At 37.4% G+C, this 21,341-nt stretch overlaps 1 protein-coding gene across 2 annotated transcripts in view; it reads left to right on the forward strand.

The window, feature by feature from the left end:
* Positions 1-21,341, forward strand: part of SYNE2 (spectrin repeat containing nuclear envelope protein 2) — a 376,350-nt gene that overhangs the window by 124,052 nt on the left and 230,957 nt on the right. For both annotated transcript variants that reach the window (XM_025391361.1, XM_025391362.1), the window contains exons 12-23: positions 2,824-2,988; positions 3,866-3,978; positions 4,811-4,973; positions 6,623-6,701; positions 6,954-7,141; positions 8,596-8,760; positions 9,686-9,835; positions 12,387-12,548; positions 16,295-16,453; positions 16,810-16,983; positions 18,883-19,017; positions 20,096-20,254. In XM_025391361.1, coding sequence (XP_025247146.1) covers positions 2,824-2,988; positions 3,866-3,978; positions 4,811-4,973; positions 6,623-6,701; positions 6,954-7,141; positions 8,596-8,760; positions 9,686-9,835; positions 12,387-12,548; positions 16,295-16,453; positions 16,810-16,983; positions 18,883-19,017; positions 20,096-20,254 — 1,812 coding nt within the window. The remainder of the gene's footprint in view (positions 1-2,823; positions 2,989-3,865; positions 3,979-4,810; positions 4,974-6,622; positions 6,702-6,953; positions 7,142-8,595; positions 8,761-9,685; positions 9,836-12,386; positions 12,549-16,294; positions 16,454-16,809; positions 16,984-18,882; positions 19,018-20,095; positions 20,255-21,341) is intronic.

The raw sequence follows: 21,341 nt of genomic DNA on the forward strand, positions 1-21,341 counted from the left end.
TGAGCCAAGATTGCACCACTGCACTCCAGTCTGAGTAACAGACTGAGACTCCATCTCAAAAAAAAAAAAAAGTTATAGAATTATCTTTGCCATATATCTTTTGAGAAAATTAAACTTGCAAGACAAAAAAAAAGCAAAACAAAATGGAAAAGCTGTGATATCTAATGCTTTCATTTTATGAACAGTTTCATTTGACTGCCTTAAAGGAACCTAGCTTTTTCCTCATTTTGTATACCTGGGTACTTGGTTAAATATCTTTTAGATGTTTGCTTTTGCATGTGATGGGTACCCCATAAATGTTTTTGAATGAATTAATGTTGAAGTGATCTATCTGATATACAAATTTTTGCCTGTTTAAAAAACAGTATAACTCAACTGGGCTTGGTGGGTCATGCCTGCAATCCCAGCAGTTTGGGAGGCCAAGGCAGGAGGATTGTTTGAGGCCAGGAGTTCAAGACCAGCCTGGGCAACGTAGTGAGAGCTTGTCTCTACAATAAAATAATAATAAAAAAAACCCTCAAAGAATAAAAACAGTGCATTTAGTAGAATTAGACTGGGTAACAGAAAGATAAAATACAGACTTAAGACCAGTACTTTTTATTAGAGAAAGCTGAGTGAAACAAATTTTAATTTGTGATTGATCTTCATAGGAGTATCAAATAAATTAAAAGAGGCTTATTTGGCTCACGTTTCTGCTTCTGTACAAGAAGCGTGGCACCAGCATCTGCTTCTGGTGAGGGCCTCAGGCTACTTCCATTCATAGTGGAAGGCAAAGGGGAGCTTGTGTATAGAAATCACATGGCAAGAGATGAAGCGAGAGCGAGAGAGGCAGAGAGAGAGAGGAGGTGCCAGACTCTTTTCAACAACCAGCACTCGTGGGAACTCAGCTCCTGTTAGGCCCAGCCCCAATATTGGGTATCAAACTTAAACATGAGATTCAGAGGAGATAAACATTCAAACTGTATAGCAGTAAGTTTGTGTAAAAAGTCACATTCTTTTTTTTGAGATGGAGTCTCGCTCTGTTGCCCAGGCTTGAGTGCACTGGTGTGATCTCGGCTCACTGCAGCCTCCACCTCCTGGGTTCAAGCGATTCTCCTACTTTAGCCTCCCAGGTGGCTAGGACTACAGACATGATCCACCATGCCTACATATATATATATATATATATGTCTCTTGAGACAGAGTCTCACTCTGTCGCCTAGGCTGGAGTGCAGTGGTGTGATCTTGGCTCACTGCAACCTTCGCCTGCCTGGCTCTGTGACATCACTTATCACACTTTCCTGTAACCATGTTCTTGGCTGCTTCTTTGGATAGGTAGTTCAGGCAAGAGCTGTGGCTTTCATTTATCTGGTTTACACTCTGACATAGGGGGTTGTATTAAATTGCTCTTCCATTCATACACGACACATGGAGCTAGGCAGGGCCCTACTCTTGTTTTTGTTCATTTGCTTAATTGTGTGTTGATTTCCTTTTATACTCATACCTTCTTTCCATTCTCCTTTCTCCTTGAGCCACAATTTTGATATCTTTAATGTGTTTTATGTTTTTGCATAATATAGATTGAATTTATGTATATTTTTGTTTTGTTTTGTTTTTGAGACAGGGTCTTACTCTGTCATCCAGGCTGGAGTGCAGTGGCATGATCATGGCTCACTGTAGCCTTGACCTCCTGGGCTCCAGTGATCCTCCCACCTCAATCTCTTGAGTAGCTGAGACTATAGGTCACACTACAGGTGTGCACCACCACTCCTGGCTAATTTTTGTATTTTTAGTAGAGATGGGGTTTTTACCATGTTGCCCAAGCTGGTCTTGAACTCCTGTGCTCAACCGATCCTCCTGCCTTGGCCTCTTGAAGTGCTGGGTTTATCGGTGTGAGCTACTGCACCCGACCTGTGCATGTATTTTTAAGTTGTGCACCCTTGACGTTATATGTTGTTTCTTTTTATTTTTGAACATAGTGTATTTTAAGGTGCTTCCATGTTGGCATTTGTGCATCTAATTTTCTCCTAACTGCTGCATAGCATTAAATGATGGGTAACCATCACATGGTCCTTTGTCCACGCCAGAAGCTTTCTGTATCTTTATCTCCAGCTCTTAGCACAATAGCTTGTTCATAAATGTTTGGCCAGTGAGTGAATGAACGACTGTGCGAGTGAGTTTTGACAGTGCTTGCCGAGGGGACATCCCGGTAGCAGGGGCAGCGAGAGCGAAGACACAGCAAGTATTTGGAGAAGCAAGCAGTCAGAGTGTGTGTTTCTCACCTGCTTGTGCATGCAGGGAGTGGTGGGAGGCTGAGGAAGGAGGAGATGTACCTGGATTTGGGGATGGGTGGTGCTTTTCGTGAAGGACAGATATTCGGGAGATATGGTAGAGATATGTCACGTGGATATACAGTTAGGGCTAGATTGGGGAGAAGTTATAAATCTGTATCAAAGGTGTAGCTGTAGTGTCAGAGCACACAAGGACACACAGCATTTCAAATGATGGTCATTCAGTAGGATAGTCTATCCTTGCTTAGAGGTGTGCTTTTAATCTTTTGAATTTCCCGCATATCTTATTGTGGATTTATCAAAACGTTTGTTTTTTCTTATGCCTTCTTTTCCTACAACTTTTGAACAAATTATATTCCTGGTCAGCAAGTAGCTAAGTGATATTTAAAACTAAGAAATTTACCCATTGATGAAGATTTCCATGATAATGGATCTCATTTATCAGTCTTGGCTTCCAGAGAAACTTCAAAGAGTCAAACATACTGTATGTGAAGAAATAAACTAGAAAAGTTCTACTGAAGAATATCTTCTTCTTCTTCTTTTCTTTTTTCAGATTAATGCATGGAAAATAAAGCTGAATTATGCCTTGCCCCCACCCCTCCATCAAACTGAAGCTTGGCTTCAGGAGGTAGAAGAGCTTATGGATGAAGATTTGTCAGCCTCCCAGGATCACTCTCAAGCCGTGACTCTGATACAAGAGAAAATGACTTTATTCAAGGTTGGAAAAGAAAAAAAAGAGATGTAGAAAAATATATATTTTGTTAGGGATTGTTCTTGAGTAAGACTTTGTCCTAAAAAGTAGAGAAGGAGAGTAGTAGTTATTTGAGGATGGTTTACAATTATTCCTCTGGGGATTTTTGGGACCTAGAACATAACTTTACATTCATGACCACTGTACTAGTTTAAGGTTGAAACAATAAGGATAGAATCTAAATAAGGATAGAGTTCTAAAGCAACTCTAAATAAAGTCTGACCAAAAAAAGGTCAAGGGGTGGGAGGGTGAAGAAGGGGGAGCCTGATTTAAAATTTGAGAGACTTGGGTTCTTACTAAAATGGCATGAAAAAAGTTATGTGAGATTTATGGTATTTGAGCCTACAAAGGAATGGAATATACACCAGTAAATAAAAGATTGTAATAATGGTTTTACTAAAGAAACTATGGTCTGCCTGTCTGTAAAATGTTCAGATTTAAAACATTTATGATGAAAATGTTCACAAAATCTTAGTTAAAGGGGGTAGTTTCAGCGTAGGCAATATAGCAAGACCCCACCTCTATAGAAAATTTTTTAAAAAACGAAGCTAGCTGGGTATTGTACAGTGTGCCTGTAGACCCAGCTACTTGAGAAGCTGAGGTGAGAGGATCCCTTGAATCCAGAAATTCCAGGCTGCGGTGAGCTATGATCACGCCACTGCACTCCAGCCTGGGTGACAGAGCAAGACCCAGTGTCTTAAAACAATAAAAAAAAGTGGGTTGTGGGGAGGGCTTTATGAATTTTTTTTTGAAAAAAGATGAAATGCAAGTGAGATTGACAAACCCTTAATTATACAGTGTTTGACAATAAATATGGTTTATGTCATGCTGAATTTCTTTTCAGAGCCTGATGGATAGATTTGCGCATCATTCGAACATTCTCCTTACCTTTGAAAATAGAGATGAAAATCATTTGCCATTGGTACCACCTAAGAAATTGGAGGAAATGAAAAGACGGTGTGTAACACTACCATTTCACAACTGCTAGTACTATTCACGTTTGAATAACAACTGGTACTACAGAGACCACAAAATACAGATTTTTAGATAATTTTTACCAAGTATTCTCCTTTAAATCTTGATAACAGTATCTTCACATTTTATATAGTGGTAACGTTACAGATATTATGGCAACATACCTACTTTTTTATTGAATGTTAGAATATGGTGATGGAAAACATTCAGAAACTGAGCTCTGTATCTTGGTTTTGGATAAGTCACTCTCTTTTTGAGCATGTTTCCACCTTCATAAATTTAGGTTAATGATAATTGCCCTGTTCAGGTCTTACCGGGAAACTGGATCAAATGGGAGGAGGGATATGAAAGCACTTTATAAACTGTAAAATACTATAAATATTGAGATTATTTAATTGATTATCTTTTCTCATTACTCAAAAGCAACTTATTAGAATAGTGAGAGGGTATTAGCCTTTATAATGAAAACTTTTAATATATAAACTTAGATTATAGTTTCATTAAGTTATATGAAAGTTTTCAGATTTAGTAAAATATTTCATAGATCAACATTTTATTATAGGATTTGTCAGTTGGGGAATAGTTTATTCAGAAAATGTTGTGTTTTATGTTTTTACCTTAGAAATAGTTGTTTTATATCTAGTCACAGTATTTGTTTTACAATGTTTAAAAAAGAAAAAGACAATGATACATCTGAGTTCCATGTGCTTAAAAGAAAGAGTTAAAGCCTCAGTATTTTTAAAAATGCTGAACAGATTTCTCACATTTGGTCAATAATATTAAGTTAAATTCCAAAACCTGCACTGTTTTCCAGAATCAACAACATTTTGGAGAAAAAATTTATTCTACTTCTAGAATTTCATTACTACACGTGCTTAGTTCTTGGTTTGGTAGATGAAGTGAAATCAAAATTGGATATTTGGAACATTAAATATGGGAGCAGAGAATCTGTGGAATTATTGCTGGAAGACTGGCATGTAAGCTTTCAAATTTTGTGTCTTAGGCAACTCTTCTCCGTCTCTGGGTGCTGTGTTTGCATTTTTCCTTGGCACGATTTCCCATTAACTCTTTGGGTTTTGAGATGGGTTTTCTTGGTAGATTTCATTAGCTTAAATATTGCCTGGAGAGGAGAATTACAGGGAGTCAAACAGCAGCATAGGAAAGAGTAAAAAAATAGAAAATATCACTACTTACTACCCAAGGGGAGATTAAGAGTTAACCAGGTCTATTAACATAATATGAAAGGTTTCCATGCTTTTTTTTCATTAAAAATTCCTTCTTTCACTTACTTGAAATGTTAATTTTGGGTTCCTTTTCAGATTCATAGTTTCATGCAGTAATTACATTTTTCTTATAACATTTTGATCTTAACTTACTAAATTTTACTAGCTACGATAAACAGTACATTTTTTCTTTTGTCTTGAGGCTTTCTTTTTGGCTTTAGCTCTTCTAATTTATAGGAAAAATGTTTGAAGTGACTTAAATATAAGTATGTTCACATCTAAGTTAAAACTACAGCATCACAGAAATGTCAATTCTACATTTAGGCCTTGTCTTTCTTTTTGTTTCCCTCCTTTTAGAGATGAGGTGGGGCTGGGCGCGGTAGCACACACCTGTAATCCCAACACATTGAGAGGCCAAGGCAGGCGGATCACCTGAGGTCAGGAGTTCGAGACCAGCCTGGCCAACATGGCGAAACCTCCCTCTACTAAAAATACAAAAATTAGCCAGGTGTGGTTGTAGGCACCTGTAATACCAGCTGCTTGGGAGGCTGAGGCAGGAGAATCACTTGAACCCTGGGAGGTAGAGGTTGCAGTGAGCTGAGATTGTTCCACTGCACTGCCCTCCAGCCTGGGCGACAGAGCGAGACTTTGTCTCAAAAAGAAAAAAAAAAAAAAAGAAATGAGAGGGGAAAGGAAGATCCACGATTGTAAATTTTGTTGTAAAAATTTAAAAAATGATAGAGAAATTTACTTCCAATTTATGACTTAAACACTCTAAGTTTCCAAACAGAAAGCATCATTCTAAACTAGGCTAGATTTTGAGTATTTCTATTTCTTTTTCCTTGGTTGAATTTTCATTTTTCTATTTAAATATTCATACTATTGGCACACATAAATATAAAGTAAATATGAATTTTGAATTAGCTTAGTATTTTTCTGTAACAGAATTTGGTTAATGGTAGTTTCTGAAATGTTTCTGTGTGATGGATATCTTTTTGTAACATACTCTAATATATCTAAAAAAAGTACTCAATATTAATAAAGCATGTGAAATAAGAGCAACTGACACAATTATGTAATATTAATAAAATGTGCAAAGTAGGAGATCCTGAAATTACTATAAATACTTAACTTGCCTTTTTCCACAAGAGGAATACCATTGTAACACCATGTCACCACATTAAGATCAATTTTATCAGATGTCAGACCTATTTAATGTTCACACCCAGCTTATGTCTCCTAGATTTTCACCATCCTTCTTCATCTTTTCCTACCAAATATGTAGTATTAAAGCCCTAAAGAAATTTTGGTAACTATGTCCTTCATTGAATGGCTGTATCTCTCTATCTGGATTTCTTGGCACAATTTTAAAAGTAAAAACTGTCTTTTTGTTTTCTTCCCAGAAATTTGTTGAGGAAGAAGAATTGCTAGCTCGACTTGATACTTCTTTTCAAAAATGTGGAGAAATTTATAAGAATTTGGGTAAAGTAGTTCAGTTACTTTTTGAGGAATGACTGTCACTTAACAATGATGTTTTATCTGTTGTGCTTTCTATATAATGTTTTAGAAATTAGTTTTATGTGCATGTTTTCCTGGGAAAATTCTTGCTTTCACTTTTAATATTGTCAGAGTACATATTATTTTGCCACTGTCAATTAGTATGCAAATATTTTAAAATAGTATTAATAAAAAATTGTTTTCTAAGATTGCTTTTTTGTTTTGTTGATATTGTAGCTGGAGAATGTCAGAATATTAGTAAACAGTATATGATGGTGAAATCTGATGTTTGTATGTATAGAAAAAAAATATGTAATGTGAAGTCCACTCTACAAAAAGTGCTGGCATGTTGGGCTACTTATGTGGAAAACCTTCGCTTACTAAGGGCTTGCTTTGAGGAGACAAAGAAGGAAGAAATTAAAGAGGTATTTGCAGTCTAATAGCATCTGCTCAATTTTATTTTTTAATTGTTTTGTTTTGTGACCCTCATTTTCAATCCAAAGATGAGAAAACCAAGAAGAGTACACCAGTGTTTTGGAAAATTCTTCAAGGTCTTGGAAAAAGTTTAGTTTCTTCCCAATATAATTGCCAAGAGGCAGTTTTCTCCACTGGTTTATAGGTTTTATACATGGTCACGCACACACATACACGCCCCCCCTTCCCACACACAGAGCTTTCTTAAGGTATAACTTGCATATGGAGTAATAGCTTTTGGGAGATGTTTTGCTAAGCTCTTTGGAGAGGAAATAAGACTTAATATACTGGGTAGCTTATAGACACAGTTAAAATAAACTACTGTTCAGAAAATTTTATTTTTCCATTTGGTTGAAACCTTTCAGCTCTAAAATCTTCCTGAGTTTCTAGAGGAGGAAAATCAAGATACCTTAACTTATGTGTAGGGGTGTGGAAGAACTGTCAATGTAATTCATTATTGTTTTCATGTGTTATTCATGTAATAATCTGTTCTATGATTATTTGAGGTGGTTTTTCTTTCTTTCATTTGTTTTTTTCTGTTGCAGATGGCTATAGATAGCCTTTCAGATTAAACATTTCCAAAATAGAAACTAAAATTAATAGAAAATAGATTATTTGTGTTAAAGTAAAATTTGTGATAACTGTAAGAGTGCAAAAAAGAGCGTTTTAGGGATTGAGTCATCACTTCTGTCACCTGTATTAGTACTAGAATTTCAAATCTTTGTCTTCCAACAGTCCTTCTGTCTTTAAAGATTGTCTATAAAAATGTACATAACTCAGAGAAAAATAACACTCTAAGGTTGTAATACCCAAACTGCTAAGAAACCCTGAGCTAACAGAGAGAACTAAGAGAACTTACAGAACACTCTAAAATTTGAAGGAGACACAACAACATCCATCTGTTGGATACCATGCTGCTACTAAGTTGTTGAACCTAACTACTGAAAATGGAAACTGTTAGATAATATTTCTGGCCTAGGGACTCTCTGAAAAAATTAATGAGACAGTTAAGGCTCCATGCACTAAACAAGTTTGGAAACCTCTGCTGTAAGTTCATCAGCCATGTGGAAAGAGAGATCAGATGCATCTTAAAAGTCCAGGACCAGGAGTGATGACAGACAGCTGGCACTCGCCAGTTAGCACTTAGGAGTGAAGAGCTAGACCAACAGGGTTGGGAGACTCCTCTAAGGGGAAAGTCAAAGTCTCTGCAAAGAATGTTGCTTAGGATTAGTCTTGGTACGGAGGTTGCCATGACCTTGATTGCGCTACTGCACTCCAGCCTGGGCAACAGAGCAAGACTCCATCTCAAAAAAAAAAAAAAAAAAGCCTTGGTGAACATTTATTACACATAATAGAAAGAGAGTATTATGTCATTAAGATAGTATGTTGCTTGTGTGTTGTGTAGGTACCCTTTGAGACACTAGCCCAGTGGAATCTAGAACATGCTACTTTAAATGAAGCAGGAAATTTCTTAGTCGAAGTCAGCAATGATGTGGTTGGATCGTCTATTTCTAAAGAGCTGAGAAGGCTGAATAAAAGATGGAGAAAGTTGGTTTCAAAAACTCAACTTGTAAGTTCTTTTGATTGGTTGCAGCTTTATTTAGATATGATTTATATACCATACAATTTACTCAGTGTAAGGTCATAACTGATTGATTTCTGGTATATGCACAGAGTTATGTAGCCATTACCATAAAAAATTTAGAACATTTTTATTACTTCATAAGGAAACCCTAGCAGTCACTCCCTATTTTCTTCCAATACCCCCCGCCCCAGCCCTATGCAACCATGAATCCACTGTCTTTCTATAGATTAGCCTATTCTGGACATTTCACATAATAGAATCATATAATATGTGATCTCTTGTGACTGGCTTATGTTACTTGGCATAATATTTTTAAGGTTCATCCCTATTATAGAATGTAATCGTACTTCATTCCTTTTTATTGGCAAATAATAAATCATTGTATGGATATACCACATTTTGTTTATCCATTCTCTAGTTGATGCACATTTGGATTCTTTTCACTTTTTGGGTTTTTATGAACAATGTAGCTATGGACATTCATGTGGACACATGTTTTCTTTGAGTGTATGCCCATGAGAGCTTTCAATTCTTAAACCTTTCTTGAGTATATGCCTGAGAAAGCTTTTAATTCTTGAACCCTTTTTACTACAGGGCTGTCATGAAGGAAAAATAAGTATTGTTTTGCCTACTAGATTTTCAGCTCATTGAGAACATACACCGAGCCTTATTTATCTTTATATGTAGCATAGTGCCTCATAAAAGCAGACTTTTTATAAAATATTTTTTCAACTGATTCTTAACAATTTGAGACATAGGTGTTTTATGTGAAAAGCTCACATTTTATAGCACAGTTGTAGTTTAATCCTAAACATATAGTTGAATATATTACGTCCACTTCCTGTTTGTAATGTATATTAGCATAAAATAAAATATGAGTATTAAATTTCATGAAATTAATTTTGTATAGGAAATGAACCTGCCACTGATGATAAAAAAACAGGATCAGCCCACTTTTGACAGTTCTGGAAATATTCTATCTAAAGAAGAAAAAGCAACTGTTGAGTTTTCAACAGATACATCAATAGAACTTCCTGAAAATTCTAATCAACATATAAAGGTAAAATAATCGTACTTTGTATATTTCACTTGCATATAGAAATAATTTAAGTTTGCTATTAATAAAAAAGATACTGCCAGGCACGGTGGCTCATGCCTGTAATCCTAGCACTTTGGGAGGACAAAGCAGGTAGATCGCTTGAGCTCAGGAGTTCGAGATCAGCCTGGGTAACATGGCAAAACTCTGTCTATACCAAAAATACAAAAGATTAGCTGGGCATGTGTTTGCGCACCTGTGGTTCTAGCTACTCGAGAGGCTGAGGTGGGAGGATTACTTGCGCCTGGGAGGTGGAAGTTGACAGTGAGGCGAGATCGAGCCACTGCATGCCAGCCTGGGTGACAGAGTAAGACTCCCACCTCAAAAAAAGAAAGAAAAAATACTGTTGAGATGGTGGTAAATGTGTGAATTGTTAGATAACATTTAAAGTATGGTCATTTCCTAGGAAAATGCTTAAATGTTTTCCCTCATGAAGTCTTTAGCATGAAAGTCTTACTTACTCCACTTACTGTGCTCTCACAGACTCACAGAGCAGTCCTGACTCTGAGCAGTGTAAATTGAGTTGTTATTTTCTCGAGATTACTTCTGACTAGTGCACAGAAATTGGCTACCTTTAAGCTAACCCCTGGCCTCCGTGTGTCTTGCTTCCTTTCTGTAAAATGGGGGAATATATTCTATTTCTTCCTTGTTTTGTTGTGTAATTTGGAGGATGACTTTATAGGAAAAAGTATGGGAAAAGAACAAAAAATAAATTAAAAATCATATACTTGTAAGATATAATACCTGTGGCTTGGGACATGCTCCACCTTCGTGATAACTTACACAGCTTTATTTAAACTACTTTTAAACTGTCTGGGACCTACTGGCATGATGGAGTGCCAGCGTAAAGAATGCCTACTTAGAAAATCTTGAAAGATCTGAATTTTTGCAGTGTGCTTTAAAATACTAGAGTCTTCTGATACATTTAAAATGTGATTTGACCAGGCAAGGTGGCTTATGACTTCAATTCTAGCACTTTGGGAAGCTGAGGCGAGAGGATTGCTTGAGCTCAAAAGTTCGAGACCAACCTGGGCAACATAGTGAAACCCTATCTCTATTTAAAATAAAATAAATAAAATAGTGATCTGATTAAAAACAACTTTAAGAATGTATCTTTGGGCTGGGAGCGGTGGCTCACGCCTGTCATCCCAGCACTTTGGAAGGCTGAGGCAGGCGGATCACTTGAGGTCAGGAGTTTGAGACCAGCCTGGCCAACATGGTGAAACACCATCTCTACTAAAAATACAAAAATTAGCCAGGAGTGGTGGCGGGTGCCTGTAATCCCAGCTACGTGGGAGGCTGAGGCAGGAGAATTGCTTGAACCCAGGAGGTGGAGATTGCCGTGAGCCAAGATTGCACCACTGCACTCCAGCCTGGGTGACAGACTGAGACTCCGTCGCAAAAAAAACAAACAAAAAAAAGTGTCTGTGTACTCCATAAATATAAGCCATTATAATTTGTCAACATATAGTTTAAGAAATAATGTATCTATCATGTAAAGCTATAGTATGTCAACCTATAGATTATTAATGGGGAAAATATTTAATTTTGTTGAAATTTGATTCCGAGTTTCTTCTTGATATTTTACAACTACTATTATTAATAGCTGAATTTATTTAAATCGTGTATGAGTTTTAGCAATGTGTTTACCGTCACTTACCATAATTTACTAAACTTTAATCTTCTTACATGTAAAATGGAGAAAGTATTATCTGATAGGAATGATATTATAATTAAGTAAGAAACCCTGAACAAACGTTTTAATTTGCAAAGTGATATATACTATTTTGAAGTGTTATCATTGGCCAGGCATGGTGGCTCATACTTGTAATCCCAGCTCTCTGGGAGGCTGAGATGGGGCTTAAGCCCAGGCGTTTGAGATCAGCCTGGGCAACGTAGTGAGACCCCCATCTCTACAAAATATAAAAAATTAGCTAGACATAGTGGCATACGCCTGTAATCCCAGCTACTCGGGAAGCCGAGGTGGGAGGATCACTTGAGCCTGGGCGGTTGAGGCTGCAATGAGCTGTGATTGTGCCGCTGTACTCCAGCCTGGGCAATAAAGCGAGACCTCATATAAACAAAAAAAGTCATTGTTGTCAAAGAATGACATCTTACATCGTTAAAATATGTTTAATTAGCACTCTTCAGGAAAGAAAGTGGTGTAACTTTTTTATCTTTTATTTTTGAACACAGGATCTTGCTTTGTTGCCCAGGCTGGAATGCAGTGGCATGCTCATAGCTCCAAACTCCTGGGTTTAGGCGATTCGCTTGCCTCAGCCTCCTGAGTAGCTAGAACTACAGGCACGCACCATTATGTCCAGCTAACTTTAACATTTTTTGGAGAGATGAGGTCTCGCTTTGTTGCCCAGGCTGGTCACAAACTCCTAGCCTAAAGTGATCCTCCTGCCCTGGCCTCCTAAAGAGTTGGGATTACAGGTGTAACTTTTTGAAAAGGAAAATTATTTTGTTATGTACATGCTGACATTTTCAGTGGTAATTTTGAATGTTGTAGGCTGGAGAGGAACATGAAAAAGAAGATGAAGAATTCACAGGGCAACTAAAAGTGGCTAAAGATGTTGAAAAACTCATTGGACAAGTGGAAATCTGGGAGGCAGAAGCCAAATCTGTTTTGGATCAAGATAATGTGGACACCTCAATGGAAGAATCTTTGAAGGTAGGAGTGTAAAAGTATTAAGAGGGTACTTTCATGGTTGTGCATTTATGTTTTAAGATAAATAGAAAGTTTTAAAGTAAGTAGTAATAAACCTACAGTTTTAATTTTCTTTGTTGGGTGTTTTAAAAATGAATGGATTTTATCACTGGATCATTTGTTGTTATTTTGGTTGAAAGCAGAGGTTAGATTAGGAGACCACTGATAATACCTACAAATGTTAAGCTCTTGGACTTATTTTCTTAGCCATAACCTGTGGGTTAAAATATTCTCTTGCACCAGAGGACAATGAAGAGATGAGTGAGTTCAGTCTCATAGAGCTCAGTACAGAGTACACATAAGAGATTATACAATCAGGCTGGGCACGGTGGCTCACACCTGCAATTCCAGCACTTTGGGCAGTTGAAGCGGGTGGATCACAAGGTCAAGAGATCGAGACCATCCTGGCCAATATGGTGAAACCCCGTCTCTACTGAAAATACAAAAAAATTAGCTGGACATGGTGGCACATGCACCTGTAGTCCCAGCTGCTCGGGAGGCTGAGGCAGGAAAATTGCTTGAACCCAGGAGGCGGAGGTTGCAGTGAGCCAAGATCGCACCACCGCACTCCAGCCTGGCGACGGAGTGAGACTCCTTCTAGAAAAAAAAAAAAAAAAAAAATCACACAATCTATGCTTTGAAAATTCACCCACTGATGAAGCCACTCTCCTTTCCTTACTCAGTGCAGGCAGAGTGACTCATGTTGTTAGATCTCCATTCTGTCTTTATTCTCAGGCAGTGAACTCATTGAAAGGCAATGAGGCAAGAGTGTGTTTTAATATCACTTAGTTCTCCTGGGAAAGGAGTTATCATTGAGGTTTTTACTGAGTTCCAGCTCAGCTATAAAACCTACAGAGCATAAATTACAACAAGATGGGAAGTTCCTAGAATAAAAAGGAACATTTACATAATTTTTCTAAGCCTACATTTCTGAAAAGTGTGTATTTCAGCATTTTGTGTTTTCATTGTGTGATAGTTTTTATTACTTTGAAAATATTATATAAATTTATCATGCCATCTCATCTGCCAGTGCTTTTCTGATTTTTAGTATTTATTTATCTACTGTATCTGGAATTTATTTTCATGAAAAAAATGAGGTAGAAATTAAAATTTAAAAATTTTTTTAATAATTTAAAAATTATTGTGAACATACAAGCACACTGAAATATATTTCTATTAAGAAAGAATTAAGTAGATATTCATTGGATCAAAATATTGGATCAAGATATATTCTAAAGTAAGAAATACAAGTTCCTAAACTGTATGGATAATGAGATAATGTAATCTCATTTGTGGTTTTTAAACAGAGTTGTATTTTTATATATAATGCATTTATATTCATAGAAAAATATCTGTAAAGCTATACCAGTAACTGAGTCTATCTTAATCCTGTGTTATTCCCAGCTCTTAATACATGGTAGACATAAAATAAATATTTTCTTTCCTTTTTTTTGAGACAGGGTTCTGCTCTGTCACCCAGGCTGGAGTACAGTGGCACAGTCATGGCTCACTCAGCCTCCCCAGGTTCAAGTGATCCTTCCACTTCAGCCTCCACAAGTAGCTGGGATTACAGGCATGCACCATCACGCCCAGCTAATTCTTTTATTTTTAGTAGAGATAGGGTTTTGCTGTATTGCCCAGGCTGGCCTTGAACTCCTGGGTTAAAGTGATTTGTCCACCTCCGTCCCTCAAAGTGCTGTAGGCGTGAGCCACCACGCCTGGCTATAAATATTTTCTTTACATGCTGTACCTTTCTATTGTTTTTCAGTTTTTTTAATTACATGAGCTTTTTTGTTGGTTTTATAATTTAAAAGAGGGAACAATTGAAATTATAAATGAACGTGCTAATTTCAAAAAATTGAAATCACTGTTAATTCCAGTGCCCCAAGACAAATAAGATCAACATTTACATAGTTGATATCACACACTATAACTTCTATTTGATCATACCCATGTGTATTAGTTTGTTTTCACCCTGCTATTAAAGACATACCTGAGACTGGGCAATTGACAAAAGAAAGAGGTTTAATGGACTTACAGTTCCACGTGGCTGGGAAGGCCTCACAATCATGGCGGAGAGTGAAAGGCATGTCTATGTGGTGGCAGACAAGAGAAGAGGGTTTGTGCAGGGCAACTCCCTATATGAGAACAGCACAGGAAAGATCTGCCCTCATGATTCAATTACCTCTCACCGGGTCTCTCCCACAACTAGTAGGAATTCAAGATGAGATTTGGGTGGGGACACAGCCAAACTGTATCTCCATGCCACTGTGAGTTGTAATTAAAAAATTATTTTTTGCTAACTTGAGAACTGAAAAGTGGTATCTCCTTACTGTTTTAATGCGTAGTTATTTGACTACATGTAATACTGAACGATCATATATTTATTAGACATCTGTTTCTGTGAATTATCTGTTCTTATATTTTCAAAATTTTCTTTGGGATCCTGGCATTTTTTAAATTGAATTATACAAGCTCTTTGAATTGTGATCCATTTTCATTTCTGTGTCAAATATTTTTGCTGAGTTGTTGACTTTGTTTATTTTATTTTGCACTGCAGAGTTTTTATATTTATGCAGTCATGTCTGTCCCTACTCTTAGACCTGGAAAGACCCTCTGCAGTGAGATAGCAGATCAGACTTTATTTCATTTTTATTATTTTTTTGAGACGGAGTCTCGCTCTGTTGCCCTGGCTGGAGTGCAGTGGTGCAATCTTGGCTCACTGCAATCTCTACCTCCCAGGTTCAAGAGATTCTTCTACCTCAGCCTCTCAAGTAGCTGGGACTATAGGCACCCGCCACCACACCTGGCTAATTTTTGTATTTTTAGTAGAGGTCGGGTTTCCCCATGTTGGCCAGGCTGATCTCAAACTCCTGACCTCAAATGATCCACCCACCTCGGCCTCCCAAAGTGCTTGGATTACAGGCACGAGCCACCGCCAGTTTTATTTTATTTCATTTATTTTATTGTATTTTTTGAGATGGAGTTTTGCTCTTATCACCCAGGCTGGAGTTCAGGAGCACAGTCTTGGCTCACTGCAACCTCTGCCTCCTGGGTTCAAGCAATTCTCCTGCCTCAGTCTCCCGAGTAACTGGGATTACAGGCGCGTGCCACCATGACCAGCTAATTTTGTATTTTTAGTAGAGATGGGGTTTCACCATGTTGGCCAGGGCGGTCTCGAACTCCTGACCTCAGGTGATCAGCCCGCTTCAGCTTCCCAAAGTGCTAGGATTACAGGCGTGAGTCACTGCACCTGGCTGCAGATTGGTTTTTATGGATAATGTCTTCTTTTTGTGGTTTCATATTTCTGACCCATTTGGAATTTATTTCTGTTATATATAAAGGTTATTTTCTGATGGCTATTTTCTCCAGTAACATTTATTGAATTCTCCTCTTTACTACTTTGACATGGAACAAGTTCATTTTAAGATTTATTACCATTGTCTCAACTTTCTTTCTATTGTCATTGTATTACTTTTATTCTTTATTTTATTGAAGTGCTTACTTTATAATCTATAAAACACGTTCAGAATCTGATTGTATCAATATGAACTTTCAAAATGACTCCTTAAAATATCATTTTTCAGAATGCAAATTTGCCGGATTTTGGATTAATAATGAACTTTTTTGGTTTCCTGAGATTGTTTTGATTAATGTTTAACATATAAGAAGAATGTTTATTGTGATCTCACTTCAATTTGTTTTAATAGCATCTTATTGCCAGAGGCTCTATGTATGATGAGCTTATGGCAAGAACTGAAGATACGTTACAAATGGATATACAAAATATTTCAAGCCAGGAGTCCTTTCAACATGTTCTCACAACTGGGCTTCAGGCAAAGATTCAAGAAGCTAAAGAGAAAGTCCAGGTCTCTCTTTAATATTCGCTATTTAGTAATTCTCTTCTCTAAAACCGAGGGGTCACTGGGTGGGCAGTGAAGGGGGGTGATAGCCCTGTAGCTTGGAAACGTTTCGTAAAATATTACTTTTGCTTTATGTTTTATTTCTTTATAATTTAGAGCATGTCGGAAAATATAAGTATCATAGTATATAAGTATCATAATTTAGATAGATATCTACGTTTAGATAGATTTATCATGATTTAGATAGATATCTAAATATCTTTGTCTAGTGGGAAAATAACAAGTAGTCAAAGTATTTGTTAACTTAAGAATTTATTAAGAATTGGTCCCTGTGTTAATTTGAGAATTTTTTTTTCTTCAAGATCAATGTGGTAAAACTTGTTGCAGCATTGAAGAACTCAACCGATGTTTCACCAGAATTGGACATCAGGCTGAAGATGGAAGAATCCCAGAAGGAACTTGAATCATATATGACGAGGGCTCAGCAGTTACTGGGGGAAAGAGAGAGCCCCGGTCAACTCATTTCAAAATACAAGGTGGGAATCTTTCCAACCATCAAATGTAAGACATTTATTGTTAACTGCCTATCTTGTTTGAAATCAAGATGTTTCCTTCACTGTAATTATATACTGAGTTACTATAACTTAAAAAGAATTTCCCAGTATTTATATATCGTTCCCCTGAGGTTACTAAATGTAAGTATTGAAGTATAGAATTTTTTAATTCAAATTTTATTGTGGATCTGCTGAATGTACTCAGTGATATGGTGTAAAGAGTGCAGCTGACTCTATGACATTGAACAAGAATTTAATTTCTCTGGCTTTTAAATTTGTAAAATTGGTGTAATAATTCCAGCCTATCCACCTGTCAGATTTGTTGTGAGACTTTAAGTGAAAATAAGGCATATGAAATTACTTTGCATACATTCTCTGAATGTAAAAAAATACCATTATTATTAAAAAACTTTGAAACATGCTTATCTGTAGTTAAAGACCTAATAGTGTTTTTTATAGAGACAGTTTCAGGTTAATTTTTATGGTTTGATAGGCTGAGGTTGCAGCTTAAGATGTCACCAAACCAGAGACTCACTATTAATTGACATGGTGGGAGGTGCTGGGGGAATTAGAAGCAAAGCTAAATGCCTCTACCTTGGAGCAAATGGGAGAGGTGGAGTAATACCAGCTCTTTTGTTCATTCATACTCAGCATTTACCAGAGTAGGGCTGGAGGTGTCAGTTCTTACACCATTTTCCTCTCCCTGAGCATCTTCCTTTTGGTTTTCCCCCATTTTGCCAATGGCATTTAGTCAAGTGGGTACACTTTCACAGCAGAAGCAAGATCCCTGTCCTGGTAGGCATGCACACACAGGCAGTGGGAGTTCCCAGCTATGACTAGCATACAGGGTAAAGGTGTCTCCCCAGGTCATAAATCTAGCAGTCCTCCAGGATGCCTCGGAGGAGGGCCCTGGAGCTCAACGTTGTGCCTTACCTGCAGCCAGTCCATAAACATGTGTAATGAGTGAATGAGCGAATTCCCACCCTGCTTGGCTTCTCCCTGAGAATGACTTTCATCTTCTCTGTCCTGTAGGGGCCTTTTTCACACACAGGCCCCAACCTGGTTTTTTGTTCTGTCATCACTAGTTACCTAGGCCGTGTTTCTGCTCCTGTAGAGTATGTCAGGTTAGGAGCAGACAAATGCCTGTCAGGGCTGTTCCCATCCTTGTGTACTGCTGGGGAGAGACTGCCAACATGAGTGGCCCTGGGCAAAACTTTGAAGTTGATGGTGAAACAAATTGGCCTCCTTTCAGCTAACTGCTTATGCACGATAGTTAACCTTTCTATAAATTTTGTCTTGGCCGGGTACGGTGGCTCACACCTGTGATCCCAGCATTCTGGGAGGCTGAGGTGGGAGGCTTGCTTGAGCCCAGGAGTTTGAGGTTTCAGTGAGCTGTGATTGTGCCACTGCACTTCAGCCTAGGTGACAGATCGAGAACTTATCTCAAAACAAAAAACAAAACAAAACTGGTAGACTTCATGTTATATTGCTTCTGAAGTATGGTTGTCTGCTCAATTCTTAAGAACTTCAGAGGAAACTTAACCAGTGGCTTATTAAACCTGTACAGTGAACTTTATAATTACTTATCAATGGGGTAACAAAAATCATTTTGAATATCATGGGGGTATCTTAATCTGGGCCTCATGTGTAACTACATTTGAATAATAAATATTTTGGCACTCTTTTGAAAAGAATTCAAGAGATGCCAAAGGGCTAGCAACCTCAATTTACAAAGAGAAGTCTCCTATAAATCTTCAGATGTTCTTCAGAGAGCCCCTTCCTACTTTACCAGTTAAAGACATACCAAAATTAGCTTTGAGGATTTGGCAGTAGAATTAGAATGAGGTTTCTATGATCTCGTTTGCATTTTTTTTTCTTTAGGAAGCACTAATAATTTATAATACAAAGAGTCTGGCCAAGTATTTGAAAGCTGTTGAAGAACTGAAAAATAATGTAACCGAGGACATAAAGATATCTTTAGAAGAAAAGAGTAGAGATGTGTGTGCCAAGTGGGAGGTAAGAACATGCATATGTCACTGCACTTACGTTTTTATATGTCTGGTCCTGGGCTGTCGGTTGTCAGAGCCATTCCTGGGGTTTTCCTGCCTACGCTGTATCACCGGTGGGCTGGTCCCTGCAGGCTGCAGTCCCAGGGTTCATACAGAGTTTCATAGCAGAATAGGTCTAGGCTTTGGTGGCAGACAAACCTGGATTCAGCAGCTATGACGCTGAGCAAGGTAGTTAACTTTGAGGAGCCTCCCTGATAAAAATGAGATAACACCACCTACTGGGCAGAATTGATGCAATGATTTGTAGAAAGCATCTACCACTGAGATTGTGCTCTGATAATTAATGGCAATTAATATTAAATGATAATATTGAAATGTGTAATTAATATGATAATTAAAATGTATGTGTCTATATTTCTATGTGTAAGAGGATTGAATATGTACTGTTAAGGATCCTCCTAAAACTCGTTTTAAAATAAACTTTTTTTTACTTTAAAATAGTTTTAGATTTACAGAATTACTGTAAAGATGGTGCAGAGAGTTCCAGTGTACCCCATGCCCAGATTCCTCTGTTATCAGCATCTTACATTAGTATAGTATCGTTGATACAATTACTGGGTCAATGTTAATACATTGTTTTTTCTAGCAGTTTACTCTGACAGGTTGATACATTATTATTACCTAAAGTTTGCACTTTATTGACCTTTTCACAGTTTTCCCCAGATGTTCTTTCTGTCTGTTCTAGAATCTCATCCAGGATACACATTACATTTACTTATGTCTCCATGGGCTCAGTTATCTGTTTGCATACAGTTTCCCTCAGTCTGTAGCTTGTCTTTTCATTTTCTTAACAGTGCCTTTCACAGCTAAAATACATTTCTAGTTAGAAAAAAACCCCCATGTTTATGGGCCTGGGATGTTTTAAAACATCTCCCCCCAAAATATATGGATGAATCAGAATGGCACTTAAGCTTTGTTTCTGTCCTTTTGTCACTACACATGTATTTATTGTTACTATAAATACTTTTTTGTATATTTTGTTCCCGTGGTTAATATATTCCCCCCCCTTCTTTTTTTTTTTGCAGTCTCTTCATCATGAACTGTCTTTATATGTTCAACAACTGAAAATAGATATTGAAAAAGGGAAGCTTAGTGACAATATTTTAAAACTTGAAAAGCAAATAAATAAAGAAAAGAAACTTATCCGTAGAGGAAGGACCAAGGGTCTCATCAAAGAACATGAGGTACAATAACGTGTTTCCACTTAAATTTCGTCATCATTTTGGGGTTTATCTTAAATGGTTGTGTGTATCTTTAGTCTAGGATGAAACTTGAAAATTACCCAGCCCTCCTCTCCCCTGGGGATGATCACTTCTGTGCTTCACAGAGCCTGTGCTTCTTACTTTTTAGAAGTGAGAAAATTCGGCACTGAGTTAATATTTTATGATTTCCCTTGATGTGTCTCAATGGCCCCTGTCCTCAGACTCTGGTCACAAATGTGTCAACTGTTACTAAAGTACCCATAGTTGGCTTTTGTCAGTATACAGTGTCCTCAGAAGCACAGCTTTTGAGAAAACGAGCAAATCAGGGTATAAAGCAGCTAGGGCAAATCTCATGATCTTTTTTTGGTCTCCATCCTATTTGATTGCTTTTATGTATGTGACATTTCTGACCCTTTTTTTCGTTTCTTTTAAGTTTCTACTGCTATGGCTCTCCCACTGTCAGTCTCTCTTGCTTTATATAATTCTATATCTATCTATCTATCTAGATATATATAAATATAGATGTAGATATGTAAATACATAGCAATATATAATTTGCAGTGAGTTCTTTTTAGTGTCTTCACAAATATTCCTTTTTATTCTATTATCTTAGTGTTTTGCTTTTGAGGAAGGGGGTCTCCACCTCCACTTTTGGCTAATTTCATGCTTCCCTTAGGCGATTTTATGCACTCTGGGGTTTGACCTGCCTTCTCTGCAATGATAGTGCGTCAATTTTTCTCTCCAGCTGAGTCGTTTCACCTGAATTCTATGTTCTATTTCTCACTGACTAGTAGATATCACCAGTGTTTTTCGGAGAACTCAAATTCAGCGAGCTCAAAACTGAACCAATAATATCTCCTCTCAAAGGTTCATTTTGTATTCTGCCTCCTGGTAATGAATGGCATTGCTGTCTCATGACGCCCTTCCTCTCCTTCCTCCCTTCCTTTCCACTCAGGCTTAATTAAATCTGTTGCCAAGCCCCATCTGGTATTCTTCAGAACAGCTTCTTCCTTTCCAGTAGTGTTGCCACTTATCTAAGCCAGGGTTCTTTTCTCAGAATGATGATGGT

The sequence above is a fragment of the Theropithecus gelada genome, chromosome 7b (assembly GCF_003255815.1).
Source record: "Theropithecus gelada isolate Dixy chromosome 7b, Tgel_1.0, whole genome shotgun sequence".
NCBI lineage: Eukaryota > Metazoa > Chordata > Mammalia > Primates > Cercopithecidae > Theropithecus > Theropithecus gelada.